General features: G+C 34.5%; 1 protein-coding gene across 9 annotated transcripts in view; it reads right to left on the bottom strand.

The window, feature by feature from the left end:
* Positions 1–14,015: 14,015 nt before the first annotated feature.
* The window catches only part of LOC138315402 (carbonic anhydrase 2-like), a 43,892-nt gene continuing 37,082 nt past the window's right edge, over positions 14,016–20,825 (bottom strand). For all 9 annotated transcript variants that reach the window (XM_069256406.1, XM_069256408.1, XM_069256410.1 and 6 more), the window contains 7 exons: positions 20,562–20,648; positions 19,717–19,917; positions 18,695–18,813; positions 18,227–18,319; positions 17,256–17,367; positions 16,105–16,217; positions 14,016–15,235 (listed from right to left, as the gene is read on the bottom strand). In XM_069256406.1, coding sequence (XP_069112507.1) covers positions 15,128–15,235; positions 16,105–16,217; positions 17,256–17,367; positions 18,227–18,319; positions 18,695–18,813; positions 19,717–19,917; positions 20,562–20,592 — 777 coding nt within the window. In that variant the 5' untranslated portion in view covers positions 20,593–20,648 and the 3' untranslated portion in view covers positions 14,016–15,127. The remainder of the gene's footprint in view (positions 15,236–16,104; positions 16,218–17,255; positions 17,368–18,226; positions 18,320–18,694; positions 18,814–19,716; positions 19,918–20,561; positions 20,649–20,825) is intronic.

The raw sequence follows: 20,825 nt of genomic DNA, 5'->3' as shown, positions 1-20,825 counted from the left end.
GCTGTCTGTTTTGGATTCTCCTGTTATAGAGTGAGTGAGAGGGGGGAGGTGATGTAAGGGAGTGGGTGAAGGAGTTCGACTCGGTCTGGGTGAGGAAGTTGAATTCGGTCTAGATGAGGGAGTTGAAGTCGATCTGAATGAGGATGTTGAAGTTGATCTGGATGAGAGAGTTGAATTTGATCTAAATGAAGGTGTTGAAATCAGTCTGGCTGAAGTGAGGTAGACGGTGAAAGTGCATCCCTTATCACCAATATACTGATACAAAACGGTCTGAAATGTGCTTTAAATATTTTATTTTCATTTTTAATTGATTGTCGTGTTATCAATTAATCAGAGCTGAACCAAATGTCAAGCCTGTAATTTAAATTCTTCGATTACCAGTACCCCGATGATGCCTTGCACTGTTCACTATAAACGGATATATACACATTGTCCAGTTATAAAATGTACAACTGCATGTTCCTGTGTTATATGTTGTTTGTATGTATGTCAGATTAACTTGGCGATTGATACGGGCCTTCGTAGAAAACACATAACATTTCATCCAATAAATAAATTAAGCAAAGAAATTTCATCGATAAGAAAAACATGTGTTTTTTTGATCGACCTTTGTATATAGAAACAATAAAGGTGATTAAAGACCATTGGTATGCTTTTGTTTTATCCACACTGGTAACTGGTATCCACATGTATTGCACGAGCTAAAAACATAGTTATCAGGTGTTCAGTCGTTTGAACATTTCAAAACAAGCAATTGATGATACTGATAGTTGTGCGAAAGGCAACATAATTTTGTCTGTTTTGTTTTTGTTTTCTCAGTTTGTTTTTCCCACTTTTTATAGCTAGATAGAGAGTACATAGTACAACCTAAATAAAACTTAAAGCAGTAAATGTTGATTAATGATGGATAAAGTATGACTAGGCAGAGTGTACATGTATTAGCATTACCATACAACCAATAGCTCAATAACGTGCACTTTTAGGTCTAAGTGTAATTCCTCGTTAGGATTTTAACTTTTAAAAGTCTTCAATGTTAAAGTGTTAGTCAGTATATATTCCACTTTAATTTTGTTTGAGTTTCATATCATATCTACCAATCTCCAGGTGTACATATTATGGACAAATCCGGAATTACCAAAGAAAAAACATAGACCAACGGTTAGTATTTACATGTAGTAACTGCCCATCTTAGACCGGTGGCATATCAGCGTCTGCTTTTTCGTTTAATTAAAACTGAGAGTTGCTTAAGCGGTTTTTTTACACTTAGGCAATGTGATTGATATTCTCTCCACCATTTAACAAGGTCTGCTTTGTCATCACAATCCTGATTCATTCTTAAATATTGCAGTCTTGTATTTCTATGTGAGAGTTTGTATCTGTTTGTATGTCTGCATCATAGTTCAAGTAACATGTTTTAATTAGAAATGTACACAAATATATATCATCGAAACAGCGTAAAGAGAGCGTTCTTGTTGGGCTATAGCTCTCAACATGGAATCGATTCCATAACTTGATAAGAAACCCCAGAATATAAGAACAGTGTTTTTACTCGGCTGTTAGAATTCCATTGAAACCAAATGGTTAAATAAGTTAGGATTGGTGTAACTGTATTTTTCACGCCTATGTTGAAATGTTTCATTAATAAAACTGACAAAACACACAGCATGATTCAGATGAAAATAACAAAAAGATCTAACGCTCTTTGAGCAAGAAACCATGTCATGCCAAGGTGGAGCGAAACGGATACGTCATAAGGAAAGCTTAGAATAGATCACGACGTCAATAGACAAGGGTAAAATAGATCGTATTGTCAACAATAAACGCCAGAAATAACATCTGATATACAAACAAGGGGGGAAACACCTGCGTATAGTGGTACGGACAGCTGTCGACTATACTATTGACATCCTTAGCAATATATTGTTTATTACGCTGGTCACAGCAGTACGGTAGGTAGAAGTGATCTCTCTCGGGTTATTGATAAAAATGATGATGTATTTAGCACATATTGGGACAAAAATACTCATCGCCTTCATTATTTTCTCACGTTCCCACTCCCATTTAGATGAAACGCCATTGCCGTTTTACACCACGTTATTACAGAAATAGTTATATAACCTTATGGAGATTCTTATCCTTTGTTTCGTGATGGATCGTGATGGGTTTGTTCAGATTTCACTAGTAGTTATACCTACCCACTTTGTATAGTTTTGGTATCAAAGTTAATAACTGTTTTAACTTCCGCAGTATACTAGTTTTGTGCAAAGTCCAGTTCACAATGGAAAAAACCACCAAGGTTTTGCGTTTTAGGCAATGTTGAACCATAAGCTGCTGTTCTAATTATTTAAGCATTGAGTATCTTTCAGTTAGCATTCATAGCCAATATGAATGCCAACTTTACAGAGGCAAATTCCATGAAGCGCGCTAGCGCATCATGTTGGATTTGCCTCTGTCCAGTTGGAATTCAAATATGCTATGAATGCCAACTGAAAGACGTTTCATGCCTATATTTACATTTCGTTACAATTCTATGTTGAAATAACCAGGGATTTTGCATATATAACGAATTAATCATTCGTTATCGTCAAGGATGGAACAGCCATTTGCCCAGCCGCTTTTCCGTGATCGCTAGCACGACAATTGTGACGTCACAATGGTAATGACGTAATAATGAGCGATTGAAGTTCATAGTCTATATGACTGCCAACTGCGCTTTGTAAGGTTACCTATTGGGACTGCAGTGAAAATGTAAATATATAGGTTTGTGTTGGTACATCATTTGAATTGAATGTTGGAACAACGCATTATATGTAAGAAAACGAAAATATAATATCAGGTTTTGTTTAGTCTTAGATTGAATAATAACGTCCTATCAACTGCTTCGGTTTGTCTTGAATAAAGTTTGGTTTTGAATAGATATGTAGCCAAAACACTGATAAGCATACGGACAGATAACCCAATAGACAATACGGAGCCCATTGTCTGAGAAAAAAGTTTTTTTTTATTTGTTAGATACCAAATGGACGTTCCGTTATATTGACTGCAGGAATCAGTAATGTAACTATGCTCCTGTCTGACAAACGTTGGGCGAAAGTCTGGATTGCATATGTACACAACGATTAGACGATCCAAACTACGATACTACGAGATGGGAGCAGCGTGTTCTGTATGATACGTGTAACAGGTGAAAACATTCAAAGATATAAATAAATCTTTGTTGTGTATTATATGTTATTGTACATGGAATTATGATCTCGAATTAAATGTATGGTAATCCATGTTGTTTGATGTTACACCAAACAATAAGAATAGTGGGATGTGTATAAGATATAAAAATATATTGAGTGAAACTTCGTTTTCTGATTTATTGTGGGCTTTCTTCAGTGCGCTTACATTTATAAATAGCAAGAGGATCGATGCGAAATTGAATGTATTTTTTATTTTCAAATATTTTTCCTACACAGATGTCTTAAGGTTTTGTGAAGGGTAGGGCGGTAACTTCCTTACGAGGATAGATATTTATGTTGTGGAGTATTTAAGTTCTTTATCAGGAACAATTCAAATTAAATATTCGATGGCATAGTCCATTGTGCTTTGCTATCTTATTTCAACATTGAAAGACTACTTTAACAACACCTTGAAATTGACTTGAATTACCATAATTTTGCGGAGGAAAGGAAAGCATCATGTCAAAATTTTCTTATGTATCTATATCAAATCTACGAGTCGTATTCTATAAATCTAACCCACATTTGTATTACTTTATGTATATGTGCGAAAATTCTTAGAACATAGATTATAAACAATCGGAGAAGAAGAAAATGGTTATTTCAGCAACAATATGACCAAACACTGTAATAATAGTGAAAGGAAGCAACAAGAAGGTCTTAAAACTGTTAACAGGAAGTTAAACCCAATCTACCAAGCAAGCAACAACAAGAGTTGCTAAATAACAGAAATGTTCAATAACACATGCCCACTGGTTAATGTGTATTTAATACAGTTTCTGATCCTTAATTGTACCAGGTATGAAGCCCAGAAGTAGCAATAGTCCCGATCGGCAGCCACAAAGTATTTATCATTCCCTTGGAATAGCGTATTATCTCATAAATCGGAATAAATAACGTGACGTTGAGGCTCAGACCAGAAAGTTGACCGCCAGGCATGGACCATTAGGAGGGAAAGGGTCGCGGTTAAGAGATAATTTCAACACCAATGTACTATTTATTTCACCGTATCTCGCGCTAAAAGAGCTATTTATGAAAATGAAGTGGGCTTGTGATTGCTTAGTAATGAAACAGCTATGTCTTCCAAACCTTGATCAAGCAGACCACGTGGACAATGTGGCAGCTAACCGCGCTATATTGAGACTCTAGCCACAATTTTAAAAAAAACCTTAAAAGATTGGTTTATGTTTGTCTTTTACAATATCAAATGTGTCTGAAAATCCCATTTTATCCTGTATTTATATTATATTTCGCGTGTTCGAAAGCCCATGTGTGCAGTTTAAGCCCACAATTGTGTATGTTCTTTGTCTGTTTTCATAAATATGATCATCCTCTTCCGACAGCATTCATCTGTGATGACGTTTCCATCTTTGCAATAAAACTTCAGAACAGATATTCTGAATTTTCCAATGACGTAATTTCGTCAAGGCCAATGTGCCTTTATAATGACAATCATTCTCTTTGGGTTTCTTCTACACGATCATATAATTCTTCATAAGAAGCATTCTACCACTAGCTTTCCACTTTTCTATTGCGAGACCAAGACCCACTTGGGACAGTCTGTGAGATACTGAATGAGCGTTTTCTTCCTTGGAACTACAACTTTCGCTCTCTTTATACACGTTCTTTAACGAATCCGGCTGTTATTAGAACTTAAAACAAAAGGAATGTCTAAAACAATTCCACTACCATTTAGCTTTTCACCATATTTCTTTTTTTTTTGTGACAGCCCTTATGTGTTGTTATTTATCTTCTCAAACGACTGGCTTGTGGTTTTTTCCAATTAGAATATTCACTTTTATTTGCTATTGATATGCTATCTACGTGATCTCGGAAACCCCTTGTGAAACATTGTCTCATATTATTTATGATTGGATAGCTCTGGACAGAGCACTATTGCCTTTGTACGGCATATTCTGCCACCAATATAAATAGTATTGTATTTCGTACATACAACAGGATTAATAATGATGATGAAGTGTTTGTTAATGATTGATTGCAGCATTGCTAAGAACTGAAACAGTGAATGTTTTAGATGAATTTGATGAATTGATAGCACTGTTCAATCGACGAATTGTCCTTTTTGTCGTAGGTGAATACTGTTGATCATGGAAATGTGTTGTAGGTAGGACTTAGAACTGTACCTGATGTCTTATTGCATAATCGTATTAGGTGACTAAATTACAGATCTCTTTTTTCTTCACCGTCTCAAATTTGGCTTTAAGTTGAGCTTTAGCGATTGTGGTAGATTGTGCTCCTTCTTAGCGCTAAGCATAAAGGAAGTGGGACGACTGGGTTGCTTGTTTTTAGTATAGCTTACTAAGTGGGATGTGTTGTTCTGTGACTTCGTGGTTGGCATGCTTCATTGAGAATCACTATACAATGGGCCTGAGTTCCACTATTACAAGAGGCCAATATCCACACGCACAACACATTGCACGGAGGCGAGCCGTCCGCCCTAGTTGTTAATAGGATGTTAAAGCAAATTAACAACACCAAAACAAATGAATTGATCATGGAACAAATATAAACGATCGATCTACTGCTATTTCCCCACTAGGATATCAAACTCGTAACTTAGGGGCAAGCGGTAGCAAGTCGGGCATCATCTTCATGAGAAGCACATAAGGCGGTGTAATGGTGGAGGAATGATACAAAACGTCCACTAGAGCTAGTGAACGAACCACCTTGATTAACTTCGTTGCTGATTCATAGGCTTGGTGACGGTATCATTTAAGAGGATTTACTCATAGAGTACTCTGGCATTTGATATCTAGTCTGAGATCAAATTCAAATACCTAACAAGGATGAAGTTTAAATGGACCACATTGAATAAGCTGCTGTAGCTCGCATTAGAGCATTAAGTATCTATTTGTAATTAGGTCATATTGGTTTTATTTTAAGGATGAATACCAACATAAAACAATGGATTAGAGGAGTGATTAGTTATATGATATCGTGATCAGCTTTAATGGACCTTAATTAAGTACTTCCTTATCAGCATGAAACAGGAAGTGCGTCTACCGCAAAGTTTAATATTGCAAAAAAATTGAAATAAACTTACTTTTCACAACTATTGCACACAACCTTAATCAATATAATGTTATAGTATTAATCATACTGAATTCACATCTTATATATCTCAGGATATTGTTGTCTTTGTTTTCATACTAAATCTGACTTTCTGATTCGCCGTAGTTTGTTCATACCTCGATGAAAAAATGAAGAGGAAAAGCCGTCTCAACAGAGACAATGACTTTGCGTATTGATTCCTTAAAATATCAAAAGAATTTACATTTACAGAAGCTATGATAAATTATAAGAAACCTCAATCTTGAAGTCAATATACATGTAGAATGTTTGAACTTAATAGTGATTTTATAGATACATCCATTGGACAAAGAGTTTACATAAAGCAATCCAATTATGCAATCGTTCCATCAATTCGGATTTTAGCTTATTGTTTCGTTCGGTATACCATTATTCAAATAATCACATTGGTAATTTGTCACGAGATCACGATAGACCTAAACATAGACAAACAACTAATTAACAAACACATTTGTTTTGTTATATAATACAAAGAAGATATTTGTAAAACAATTACTATGAATATGTACATTGACATATGACAGCTGCATCTTATCTAAAATAAATCACCGAGGTTTTCAGAAGTCATTTTTATTGCGCTTTTTGTGTTGTGTTTTATCCCATATTTATTCAAACTCGTTTCGTTTTAATTTCGATATGTTTCGAAATTGTAACCCAAATGTATTGACCTGTTTGTCAAAAGCATTTCAGCAAGGTGAATAAACAAAAACACATCAAATAGACATACCACGTACATAAATACGTACGTTCGACATATTTCAGAAAATAAATGCATTTCGCTTCTTTTTGTAATAAGAAATCAGAGATCGCTGTGCCGATGATAATTTTTCAGCTCTGCCTTTTATTAACGCACATTAAACTGTACTCTCGTTAAAGTGAACAGTCGGGCAAGGATAGCTAAAGTCGGTAAAAATGGTGTGAATGTATCCAGTATAATTTCTTATGAAATGGAAAAATAAAATCTCTCGTCAAAATCTGTCTGCGTACGAAGAAATTAATTTAAAGTAGGGAAATTCTAAAACGTCCTCCCGGCTGACTATGTCCGTGGTTACATTTCCACGCAGCCTCGCTTTCAATGCTTTCAACTTTTCTTTTACTTTAATGGTCAGAACTGGGAAACTAAGCAGAACTTTACCGTCGTATTAATATGTGAGAACTTTTGGAAGGCCAATGAACACATTTAGACTGGTTTTCTTTGCCCGACTATTCACTTTAACAAAAGTAGAGACTGCCATTTTAAAAATACTACAATACAAATGTACCTTTTTAGTTCACAATATTGACTGGAATAATGATTGCCATGTTGATTCTGCGATTTCAAATTAAAGCTGTCAAAATTGCAAGATAAATCTGAGAATCAAAATTAAATTATGATCAGTGATGGCAGGAAGACTCCATTCGGCAAACCTCGCCCGATTACTGAATCCTGGATTTAGGGTACCGGAATCTGACGAAGTTTACCGAATGAGGTAGACTTATTATTATGATAAGTAAAAGTTGAATGCGTAGAACCAACAGAAAGCGTTCTCTGACCTAGGTAAAATTTAAGTCATCACCATTTGTGATTTGGTTTCACTCCAACATCAGTAATGACATATATATCTTAACAAGTTTAAGCATGGGTACAATACGGATATGGACATCAAAAGCTTGTAGACAGGCACCGCTTTTGTCTTTGGAACTAAAAACGAACTGATTAAAGTTTTCGTAAATCAAAATCGGTAGGTTATATAATTACATGACAACGTGGCTTTTGCATTCAGATAATGAATGAGTAATTTGGCGTCTGTCTGACTAGGAATATCCGGCAGATTACACATGCAATTTGTGAATTTAATTGATAATCTCTAGTTTCAGGCACGCTCGTAGTGGGCTATGCGATAGTTCATTATTCCTCTATCGCAAATGTATCATTAAAATGCTGTTGATTTCGTTATAAATCATCCCGATATGTTATAATTAAAAACGAGACGTAATGCATTTGTGGCAAAAGTTGGTGTTATAATTTAGGAAACAACATGGCTTAATTTGTCAGATAATAATAATTTGTATTCCAATTAATAATTCCTCCGCTGGTGAGTGTCTCATTGATCCACTGTACACCAACAAGGATCAGTATTATAACACGGTGAATGCTGTACCATAAAAAACAGACCTTGTTTCATTTCAAGTGTGTCTGTAAGAACTAAGACAAAGGAATGTGATCAATGCATTAGATACCCCACCAATAGCTTTCCACTTCTGAGTTCTGATTCTAAGCCACAGGGGACAGTTGTCTGGAAATTGTTTTAGTTTGAGTTTTTCTTTCTCTTAATCACGCCAACACACGATGTGGTGCAATGTTTTTAGTATGGTGTCTGTAATCGACATTGATTGTAGTAATGCATATCCACATTAAACATTCATGACCAATGCTGATAATGCGCATTGGCGTTTGATTTATTAAACATTGTAATTACATTTAAACAAACAAGAAAGGAATTATATAAGCGAGAATAAACGCTTACATAGATTACTACAAGATGCGTATAAGTATGGTATCGGGTTCATGAAGCAATAATAACAGACAGAATATGTACAAAGAGTCTTCTACGTTGTCCAGATATCTGAGTTCTCATCCAGAAAAGTCTTGTGGCGTATTCCGTCTACACACTATACAGAGATAGTTTTCTTGTGGGTAGGTATTCGTTTATGATGCCATTACTTTTAGTGACAAAAATTGATACGTTTTCTCTGAAAAATAGGACGTCACACTCATAACAACCTGACGCAACAACCAATACATACCAACAAGGGAAGACAATTGCATTGTAGATATGAAATACGCAAAATCTCATCAAACCATTTTCTTTCAACAAACTAAATTATATATTTAAAGAATAATATCCCTATATTTAATCTTAAATTGGTAAGAATTACATTCAATTATTATTTTCTGTTTAATTTTCACTTGTAAACCAAGTATTTCTACTTTTGTGAATACATACTAGTATATAATACATCATCACGTTCATTTGGAGTATTTTGACGGAAGCAATCTCCTTGATTAACACTGCTCCAATTGACCATCTGGCTGGTGCTATATTTAGCTCTTTGACACGATATCAACATGAACACTCTCTATTTATAGTAGAATTGGAGGAGGTCGTGAGTTGACATGTCATGCACGTAGCACGAGGATTTTTTTATCGTATAACCTATAATCTATTCTATACTGACATACAAAAAACGTAGTTTGCGTTTGAATAAAATTCATTCAATATTTGAACAATTTCATCGCATGAATATTTTGTTAATTTCAGCTAATAATAGAAATCACTTACAGTAATTAATCGCGACTTCCTTATTTGATTAGCTATTTTAAACACATACTTTTTATATAAGTATAAATTCTAAATGACGTCATTATGCATCCCAATAGAACACATGTTTTAAATGTTTAACATACTCCATGCCATGGTGGTATGACATCGTAGAAAAGTGAAAATTGTATGTGATCATAAAATGTGGTGGTTACTTCATATTATATAGAAGCTGGTGATCAAGTGATATGTATCTAAATGGCCAAAAAGGGACACCAAATCATTGAAATCAATGACAATAGTAGTCATTTCAGGGCTCAAACCGAAAATGAGTTCTAATGAACCCATTAATAGCGAGACCTAACAACATAGGTATACGTTCTTTCACTTAATACCAGGTAGGTAAATGATGATATTGATTTATTTGACCTGTTTATATTGTAAGGTAAGTAGATAGCACATAAGGAATGATTCCATATAAGAAGAGTAGGGATGTTGATGATATTGGTTGTAAAAAAGAAAGACCTGCATGCATTCACACCCGTGATCAAGACAAAAAGCAATTATTAAAATATTTTCGAGCTGATAATAAATATTTCAACACAAATAGAAATCAAAGCATTTTTTCATCAGTTAATTATATATATAAGATGTTGTTACCAACGATTAAAACAATCTTAAAAGCTTGATTACGCTAATGAATTTTCGATATACCGGTACAAAGAAGATCAGTTATTTGTACTATATAGTCTACAGACTTAACAGTATGCTACAGAGCAGTCTTAAATTGCACCAGATAAAAGACGATAAAAATTAAAATTTCGTGTAAAATGGGCATTTCACGGACATATTTTTCATCGCCAATATATCTGATCGATAATGACGAACTAGCCTAGCTTAGCTGCATCACAAATTATGGATAATGTTATATATTTTCGTGTAAGAAAATAGAACTATTTCCGTTTAGGTTACTCATTCTGACGTCTGCTCTGAGAACAATTATCGCTGTCTCCATCAAATGATCACATGCTGGCTGACGTCAGAGCTCGTGCATCAGGGCTCTTGAATCTCTTTATTTCTAAAAACATGACATAATTTTGTTTCTGGGATGTTGTTGGACAATCTTTGCGTCTAGGATAAAAATCTTAAAGGAAAGTCACGATTCCGTGAAAGAAAAGCTAAGATTGATGTTAAGTATTGATTGCCAGAAGCTATAGTTGATATCTAGATTGATGGTGAAATCGCGTGTCATGTCGCATCTTTTAAAACCAGTATGACGACTATCTAAACCCTCGCATCTATTTTTACCATTTCGTCCGATTGATTTCTATTAGCTTATCTGCAAACGCAGAATCTGTTATCAGGACTACGTAAGCAGTCTGTCACAAACTTAGGTTTAACATGTTATATGCGGGATAAGATGATTGTCGTACAATTTCCTATGATAACACGATTACTTTAAAATGAAATATGTGATCGTTATTTTTATATGGACAATTTTCATGCTAGCGATAGATATCTTTCTTCTTGCTGCATATAGCAAAGACAATTCTTGTGACGATGTTATTTGTGCTATTAATTGTGAAAGTCACAAACAGCAAAATGATAATTTTATAATTATATAATATATTTCAAAGAAATGCTTAGAATATAAGTACTCTTACGGGTGGAATGTACTAGATCCAAATTGTATTGTATTTATATCACAATCACAATGTCACTTGCTCGCTACAATAACAGGTTGGGCGGGCATGTCTTATATTTTTTCAAACATTTTTTTATTATTGTTTTTTTTAAATTTCTCACCCTCAAAATTTATTTCTACCATTGATTTTTCAGTGGAATGCGCCTGTAAATGTTCAATTGTAATACTGTTGAGAAAAATACACACATTCGTTTTTTTATTTATTTGTTGCTGGTGTCTGACTTGTGAAAGGTAGGAATTCCATTGTTCTGATTAATAACATCCTATAGATGTTAATTTCAACTTCATACGCTTATAAATTGATATGGATTTGCCGTTTGAAGTGTGTGGTTTTTCTTCGGGGGATAACATGCCAAGACTGGATTTCAGTAACATACCACTTGGTCTAAGGGAGCTAACTGGGAATAGGAATACAGGCATAGCCTATGATAGCTTTTCTTTATATCAATTGTATAGACAGAAATGACGTAAATTTTCACACAAACTTACAATGAATCGATACTTACTCAGTAATACGCAAAGATGAAATATTAATTTAAGTGACGTATTAATTTTAGATTAATGTCTTCTTTCATCCTTAATACATATATATGATAGAATTGTCAGCATTTGTTTTGACGACATATCAAAAAACAAAATATCAAAATATTTTATACATGTGCGACAACACTATCTTTTTCTAAGAAACTTTTAACATTGAATGTGAACACAAGTATAATCTATGTACTGTTTGCAATGTCGTGCATCTACATGTCTTATACATTAAAGATGCTTCACCACCGACGAATTTAATTTTTCCACATAAAAAACATGAGCAGACGATTTAGTATTTTTTCAGTTACAAAAGTTACTTACTTTACACCATTACCACCATTGAAAAATTTGAGCTTCTCATTTTACTTCAAGATGAAAATACTTCAAATTCTTTTTAATTGCGTCCTGAATAAAGTCCTTGGCAATATGTCCTATATGGAATGAAGTACTGATTATGCACGCACCAAAAGCAAATATTTTATTTTATATTGTTTTTGTGTATATATTATATACATGATTTAACACCAATTATTGTTCAATTGATGAGTTTCGTTTATGCACTGTCGACGGTGGAGCATCTTTAAGAAAGAAAATGACGTAAATTTTCTCATTAACAAACAATCGATACTGACTGAGTAATATGCAAAGATACAATAATAATTCAAGTGGCGTTATTCACTTTAGATAAATATCTTCTTTTCTCCTAAAAATATATAAATTTATGACAATTTTTTTCTGATAAGATATCAAAATCTTGTATATGATACGTGTCCGACAACACTATCATTTTCTGGGAAACTTTTAAATTTGAATGTGACCGTAACTATGTACTGTTTTTCAATGTCTTTACAAGTTCTGCATCTACATGTCATATACATTAATTATACGTGTTTGAATTATACATTGTAACGTGAAATATAATTTTGATTTAAAAGAATAAGATAAAATTCATCTGATGGAAATTATATAATAATAAAACATTATAATGTATTTGTTACGTCGATGTTGAAATAACAAGCATAATTGCACCTTTTATTTCTAGGTTACAAGGAAATTATCTCCTCCCAACATCACCTATTGTCTAAACATCACTGGGGCGTCTTAAAATGACCAAACATCCGTGGGATACAGTCTCAATGTCAAATGTAAACTAACAATTAGTGAACTATGTACAAAGTAAGTAATATAATCATGCTGTCACTGATCATGATGCAAGGTACAATGCCCTCCCTCCCCAAAAATAAATAAATAAAAAATAAATCTTTCGATTAACAATATCTTTAAATCAATTTTCAGTATCTTCCTTATTTGAAATAAAATGGCTCCATTGTACCAGATTGTAATCTAAGCCCAGTGACAAGAAGAATAACTCCCAGATCTTAATACTGTGTACTATCTAAAATCTATTTCTAGTCCTTTTAACATTTACATATCACAGTACATCGAGTACTTCGCAGGCACTTTCGTCCCGAAAATTGTTCAAGTACATGCTAAGTAGAGCATATCATTCGAGATCGTGAATTTAAATCTCTGCAAAGCGTCGTTAGTTATAAAAATGTCGTTAGTTATAAAAATGTCGTTAGTTATAGGTATAAAAACGACGTTAGTTATAAAAACGAAGTTAGTTATAAAAACGTCGTTAGTTATAAAAATGTCGTTAGTTATAAAAATGTCGTTAGTTATAGGTATAAAAACGACGTTAGTTATAAAAACGAAGTTAGTTATAAAAACGTCGTTAGTTATAAAAATGTCGTTAGTTATAAAAACGTCATTATTTATGAAAACGTCATGTTATAAAAATGCCGTTAGTTATAAAAACGTCGTTAGTTATAAAACGCCATAAGTTACAAAGCGTCGTTAGTTATAAAAACGCCGTTGCATGTATTTACAAAAACGTTGTAAGTAATAAAAACGTCGTTATTTATGAAAACGTCATGTTATAAAAACGTCGTTAGTTCTAAAAACGACGTTAGTTATAAAAACGTAAAATTAAGTCCCCCGAGAACAAGTTGTTTTACAGTTTGTTGTAAACAGGACCCTGACTTCTCGGAAACATCAATTACAATGTAACTTAGTCAGAAATACCATCTTAAATATATATCCGTTTTTATCAAACAATAAAAACAAACAAAGTCGAAAATCTTTCTAATTTATTCTCAGGATAAAATAATCATCTTATGTACATAAATGTATATAGATATAATTTTCATCACATATTTGCTTTTCAACTTAACAATAATATAATAAAACTAATAAAAGATATTAACATTAAGTTGCTCATATTCAGGATTTACATTTTAGGGAAACTGTGTCTGAAAACACGTACGCACTCTATTGGGGAGATGTTTAACAAATAAATAACAATGTTGATATCATATTATTAATATAAAGTAACACACACACAATTTATTGTTACGTTTTGTAAAATGTAATAAAGCAAAATGCACAGCATGGAATTCTGAAAATTACATAAAATAACACTTACTATTGCAAAAGCAGCAAAGTTGAATTGCACGCGGATTTTAAATCGCGATGTTGATAATGATTAATGTACTCTTGATCACATGAATAGATCGTTACGTAATTAATTTGTGATTTATTGAGTAATTATCAGAGAATCTATGATGTTTTTCTCATAAATAAATGACGTAGCACTCCTGATCTGCTAGAAAGACTATGTAGATGACACTAATTCAAAATCCAAACTAGGATTGGATTATATGTGGGCAAAGCTTTCGCTTCATTAATAATTTCCTCTATTAAAGCACTGATATGTCTGAGTATGACACGAATACAAAGTAATTCTGTGTAAGAAGCACTAAATTGGCTGGTGATTGTCAAAAAATTTTGACACCACAATATAATTTCAAAGACAAAACTAAGCTTTAGCTATGAACTTTGCTATGAAAATGACGCGAAAAAATGAAGAACTCTTTCAATTAATCCTTGTTAGAATAACTTATATGCAAACGTCCGTAATGTGAAGTATTCCAGATCCTCTATTGATCTGACCAAAGACGTTTGGTACACACCCATACCTCCACATGGCTAGTTAGACCTACGTCACACCCCGTCACACCTAGAGACGAACACAAACTACTCGAGAGTAACTACGCTACATTTGGTGACGTAACACTGACTCCTCAAGTGACATTCAACATCCCACCACGCTCTGCTGATATCATTCTGACGTTAAGCACATTGATGACGTAAACGACACAATGAAATGACGTTGATATCACAGACATTTAATGAAACGAGCAGCTGACTACTCTTCCCTCTAATGGTTGTGGTGGTCGATAGTTGTTCACCATGTCACACCCTTCACAATTTTTGAGTGACCGGAGGTCATCCATCTGTCGCAAAGAAAAGAAAAACAAACATAGGAATTAAAAAGCATATACAAATATGAAAAAGATTCAATTATATGTATCATGATTGAAAAGTATTAATAATGTCATTTGAAGCGAAATTTAAAAACGCAGCGGTCATGCGGAAGAAATTGACTCGAGGACACAATGTTTCAATCTCTCCCAGAGTGCATTGCGGTTACCCTTCAATGCACTCTGGGAGAGATTGACAATGTTTATCAATCGATATATTATCTAACCTCCTTCCATTCGGATATATATCAGAGTTACTTCCCTTCAATCCCCTCCGTCAAAGTACTGATGGGAGTGAAACCAAGGGAAGTAACTCTAATAGAATAGAATGTGTATTTCAAAATCAACGAGATAAAGGCTTTTATCATAACCCGTAAATTCGATAAACATAATATGTTTCAAATGAAATATTTAGTATCAAGATTGACAGTTAACAATACATATTGGGCGCTCATCATCAGATAATACTTCCAAGTCAATTGATGTTGTTTACATTTTATCAAACAATTTTGGTTATTATCGTCACCGAGATGTTACCAAAGGACGAAACATTTATATGAATCTGGCTAGTGATAAAGGAGGCCTAAGTACCATATAGTCGGTTATTTTCGAAAGGATAATATTTCGCAAGACAGTGCCATGATCACCAAAATATATTTGCGAAAAAATAACAACGAGTTGTTCAAATCGTATTTACCTTTAAAGACAGATCGCGAACGTTTACAACCGCTAACATTTCATGTTATTGCTTCTTGATCGAATCGCGAAAATTTTGACCCGCGAAAATAACCTGCTATATGGTATTTTTGTCACTAGTTCCATAACATGACAAATGTACGTACCTGTTCCTGCGAGATCTCCATAGGATTTTTGAACACAATCCACGTGACACTCTCAAACAAAGGAGGGGTAGTAAGAGATCCTAGATAGGTCCAATATGACGACAGGTCTTTCTCTGATAAAGACAAAACAATACAAAACACAGGTCAATGCATCGTCGTAAACTCACGAGTCACCGCTCTATCGTTTGTCACTGACAATGGAGAGCTTGTGCCTCGACGGTTTAATTTATCATTTATCGGATGGCCTAAATTAACACTAGCAATTCATCAAAAAGCGTAAAAGAAGAAAAGCAACACAAAATGGATATGTAGCTCTACACTCGCACCACATCTCAATGTAATTAAAATCAGACTTGCATCACATCTAAATGATTTTTTAAAATAACTTACAATTGCCCATGATTTTTATTCCAACTAAACGCAAGCAATCCAAATTAGGAAATTATAAATGAAGGAATTGCGATTAGGTTGTGCACAATGGAGTGAAATAGGTTTAAACTAGTGACACAGTGTTTTGTATGTCTATATATCATTCCATAGGTGTATTTGAACATAACTAAGGTGATAAAAAGTGTGTATTCATTAATTCACCAAACATGTTCCCATTTCTAACATTAGTCAACCTAGACTAGATTAAGAATATGATCACTAATGTTGTCTACGATCACTAAATACATGTTGTCTGTGATTATAAATACGTTTAACTTCCCAGTATATATATCGTACTGTTATGTAATTGCATTATTCAATCAAAAATTACTTAAGTTGTTCCGTTCCTTCACGTTTTATTTGCATTTAGGCTTATTGATATGCATTAACCTGATTATTGAAAATATCGTAGTTATCCTATTACATTTGATTACAATATATTTAAAATTTATTTCCTTGATATGCCTTATTTTCCTGTGTCACCACCTGATTAATATAGGAGATTGTAAAACTGGTAGTATCGACGAGACTGAAAACGTTTTATCTTTCAAACCAAATACGTTTGATACAGATCCATATCTCGTCTTTTTTTTTTCTTTTAATTTAGTCAAACAGTAACGAGATTTTATTATGATTTTATTATCAAGACAGCCTTCAATGTTGGCTAGAACGAAAATATATCACCACAGGAAGCTTCGCTGTCTTTCTCTTTCAACACTTACCAGAAAACAAACACTTAGGATCAAAAGAATCTACAGCGGTTTTTCCACCCTGTGGAGCAACACTCTTCATGCCATTTGAAAGTTTTCCGAAACCTTCGTGACTCTTTCCAACCTAAAAAAGATAACGGCTGTTTAAGAATTGCAAACACCTTTATCAATTACAATTTTGATTCGAAATGCGAGCACTGCAATTTTTTTTCTTCTTTCGTATCTCTTTTTTTAACAAGTATAACTTTCGTTTACAAACACGGGAAGTATTAAAATGTTCAATTATTTTAACAGACCACCTCTGTCCAACATCACGCCTTTTCGCGCACAGACCATGTCTGTCCTTCATCACGCCTTCCCGCGCTCAGACCACCTCTGTCCCTGATAGCGCCATTCTGCGCACAGACCACGTCTGTCCATCATCACGCCTTCCCGCGCACAGACCACCTCTGTCAATCATCACGCCTTCCCGCGAACATACCACCTCTGTCCATCATCACGCCTTCCCGCGCACGGACCACGTCTGTCCATCATCACGCCTTCCCACGTACATACCACCTCTGTCCATCATAACCCGTTCCCGTGCGCGGACCACATCTGTCCATTATCATGCCTTTCCATCATAACCCGTTCCCGTGCGCGGACCACATCTGTCCATTATCATGCCTTTCCGCGCACATACCACGTCACGTCTGTCGATCATCACGCCTTTCCGCTCTCAGACCACCTCTGTCCATCATCACGCCTTCCCGCGTACAGACCACCTCTGCCCATCATCACGCCTTCCCGCGCACGGACCACATCTGTCCATCATCATGCCTTCCGGGCACAGACCACCTCTGTTCGTTACCACGCCTTCACGCGCATAGACTACCTCTGTCCGTCAACACGCCTTCCCGCGCACATAATACTAGTGTCCATATCACGCCTTCCTGCGTACCGACCACTTCTGCTCTTCATCACGCTTTCTTGTGCAGTCTTACCTTCACCATGAATCCAAAGACAGCAAGTCCATCAGGTTTATTGGCTGCGCTACCGAAGTCGCCATATTTGGTGTTGTAGTGAACAAGATGAAGCTGTGGAATCAAGTGAAGACAATGTTGGCAAAGTTTTAATGATTTAAATATACGAAACGATCTAGATATTTCTTCAATATCTCTTACAAACCATTTCAAAAAGCCATTACTTGTAATTGAGCTATTGTATAAACCAAATAATTTTAGTTTTCAATTTCACCATTAAATTTTAAAACCAGGCAGTGAGAATACTGTTTTACACAGGATTATGTAAAACTACACGTTGATATGTTGTTCCGTAATTTATCGTTTCTTCACTTTCAAAATTAAAAGTTCTAATGAGCTTTTGCTGTGATGTAATACGGGCTAATTACAACCAGATTCCTCGTGTTTGAAAACAAATCAACATTCTTTCACTCAAACAGCGAATTATACCTCTGCATCATACTCCACACCATCAATGGTATGTTCAGAACCTTTGCCCTCTTGTGAGCCCCAGTGCAGATGGAACTGCTCCAACACATATGTATCCTTCAGTGGGCCTCCGGTCAGCTCTGAAAATGACGAAAAGGCAACAAAACTAAAACATGAATCATAAAAAATTATTATAAGATGATAGTCTGTCTCACATTCCCCAAAAAAAATTCCCATGATTCAATATTTTCTGTACTTGTTGTATGAAATAAATATGGTGATAACGATCTTCTTTCAAAGTTTCAAAGAAATTGAATGTGCCTTTTTTTGCTAAATCGATATTCAATTTATCATTTTTTAGTAGTTTCTATGCATTAAAAACCACCATTCGTCTGTGGTTAATATACCCGTAAAAAAATCTCTGACAACATTCTCTATTATATGTGTATTGTTTAATTGATTGGATATATATCAATATTTTGTCAAGAAAAAATAGTATTAAGTTCTCGTCACTTAATTTGATTTTTGGTGGAAATTAGTTAAAAAAAAGATGCATGTAAATTACCTAAAACATTCTCACTAAAATGGAAATAGATCAGAATTATGAAGTTCAATTGTCACAGAAAATAAAAAGGGACATAGTTGTTTTTATTATTGAGAAGATAAATTACATTACACAGAGAGTATATCCGACCTATCTACTTTACTTTCCATGCAAAATTTTTCAGTTATGTCATATTGCATGCAGTTTTGTTATAAAATAATTCAGTTATTATCAATCACCCCAGTCTTTGTATATTACAAAGTTACATGCATCTGCCCTTGTGAGCAGGTATAGGTTGTAAAGTTATCACCATGTAAGTGAGAATTATGCTATTCTCCGCTGAAAGATGTATTGTTACGCGCATTAAAACATTGTTTAAAAATCAATAACGTTCTGCACATGCAGATAACCCACTTATATAAATAGATTAATTAGAGCATCAATTATGCATGGCAACTAATTAGGAGTTTTTGTGACATAACAACGCAAATGGGTTTACCTGATCCCTTTTGACTCATCTGTGCCTTTACTGAGTGACCGGTGTTCGACAGTTCCATATTCGTTTCACATTTGTATTTCACGTCGAATGGACACGATTGGAGTTGTGAGTCATATTTGGCTATATTTGTGACGATGTCTATCGGAGACTGGCGTTTGCCTTCCTTGGCAATAGAGTAAAACTTGAACCAATTATCTGGCCCTGTAAACAAGTACGATTTATTTCGTTGTATGTAAGCCTATTCTGAGGACAAGGAAATAAGTTTGGCTATCTCATAGGACTCTTGACAAATAATTTAGTTATTCTACTAGTTATTAAGTGCAGCAAGCGCCCGAAATGTGGAGATTCATAAGATGTCTAGTCAAATATATAAATTTGTCTCAGAATTGTCATTTAAATGCATATACACGGAGGTGAAATACAAAGATAAAGAAGGAACAATCGGGACTGCATAATTTTATGCAAATAACCGAAATATTTCAATAACCGTTATGCAAATAGCTGGATTCCCCTGTACCTTGTTTTTGTGTCTCTCTATATTCAATACATCACATGCGTTTTGGTAGTAAAATACTATAGATTTACCTGGTGAACGACAGCAGTACCCCAGAGGAGGTGGTTAATATTTAGTGTTCTCTGTTTCTATGATATTGCATATGTAGTTGTTATTTGTATAATGATACATCTTTTCTGCAACCTCTCGTTTTTCCTATTATTGTTGTTTTTTGGAGGGTTTTCATATTTTTATTTTGCACTTTTGCATTTTTCGCTTTGTTTTGTATTAGTTTTGTTGTTGCTGTTGTTGTTTTTCTTTCCGTGATGTTGTTTTCTATGCCAATACTTACCGTTGTTTTTGTTGTATCCCCATTGACTCATGGTAGTACGCTTGACGTCGGTTTTCTGGGTAGATATTGAGAGAGAGACCAACCACCCTATAACATATAAAAAAACGTTTATAAATACCGAAAAAGGAAGGCGTGCATCTGTACTTACTGCTCCTTTTTAAATGCCTGAATAGAAATTGACAAACGTTAAATGATATGTAAAACGAATTGCAAAGTTTAAGCGGGATCAGATCTTGATAAGTGAATTAAAAAGAACTTTGATTG

Source organism: Argopecten irradians, chromosome 2 (genome assembly GCF_041381155.1).
Source record: "Argopecten irradians isolate NY chromosome 2, Ai_NY, whole genome shotgun sequence".
NCBI classification, from domain to species: domain Eukaryota; kingdom Metazoa; phylum Mollusca; class Bivalvia; order Pectinida; family Pectinidae; genus Argopecten; species Argopecten irradians.
Note: the sequence above shows the minus strand (reverse complement) of the source record. Positions and strands in the feature narration are given on the sequence as shown.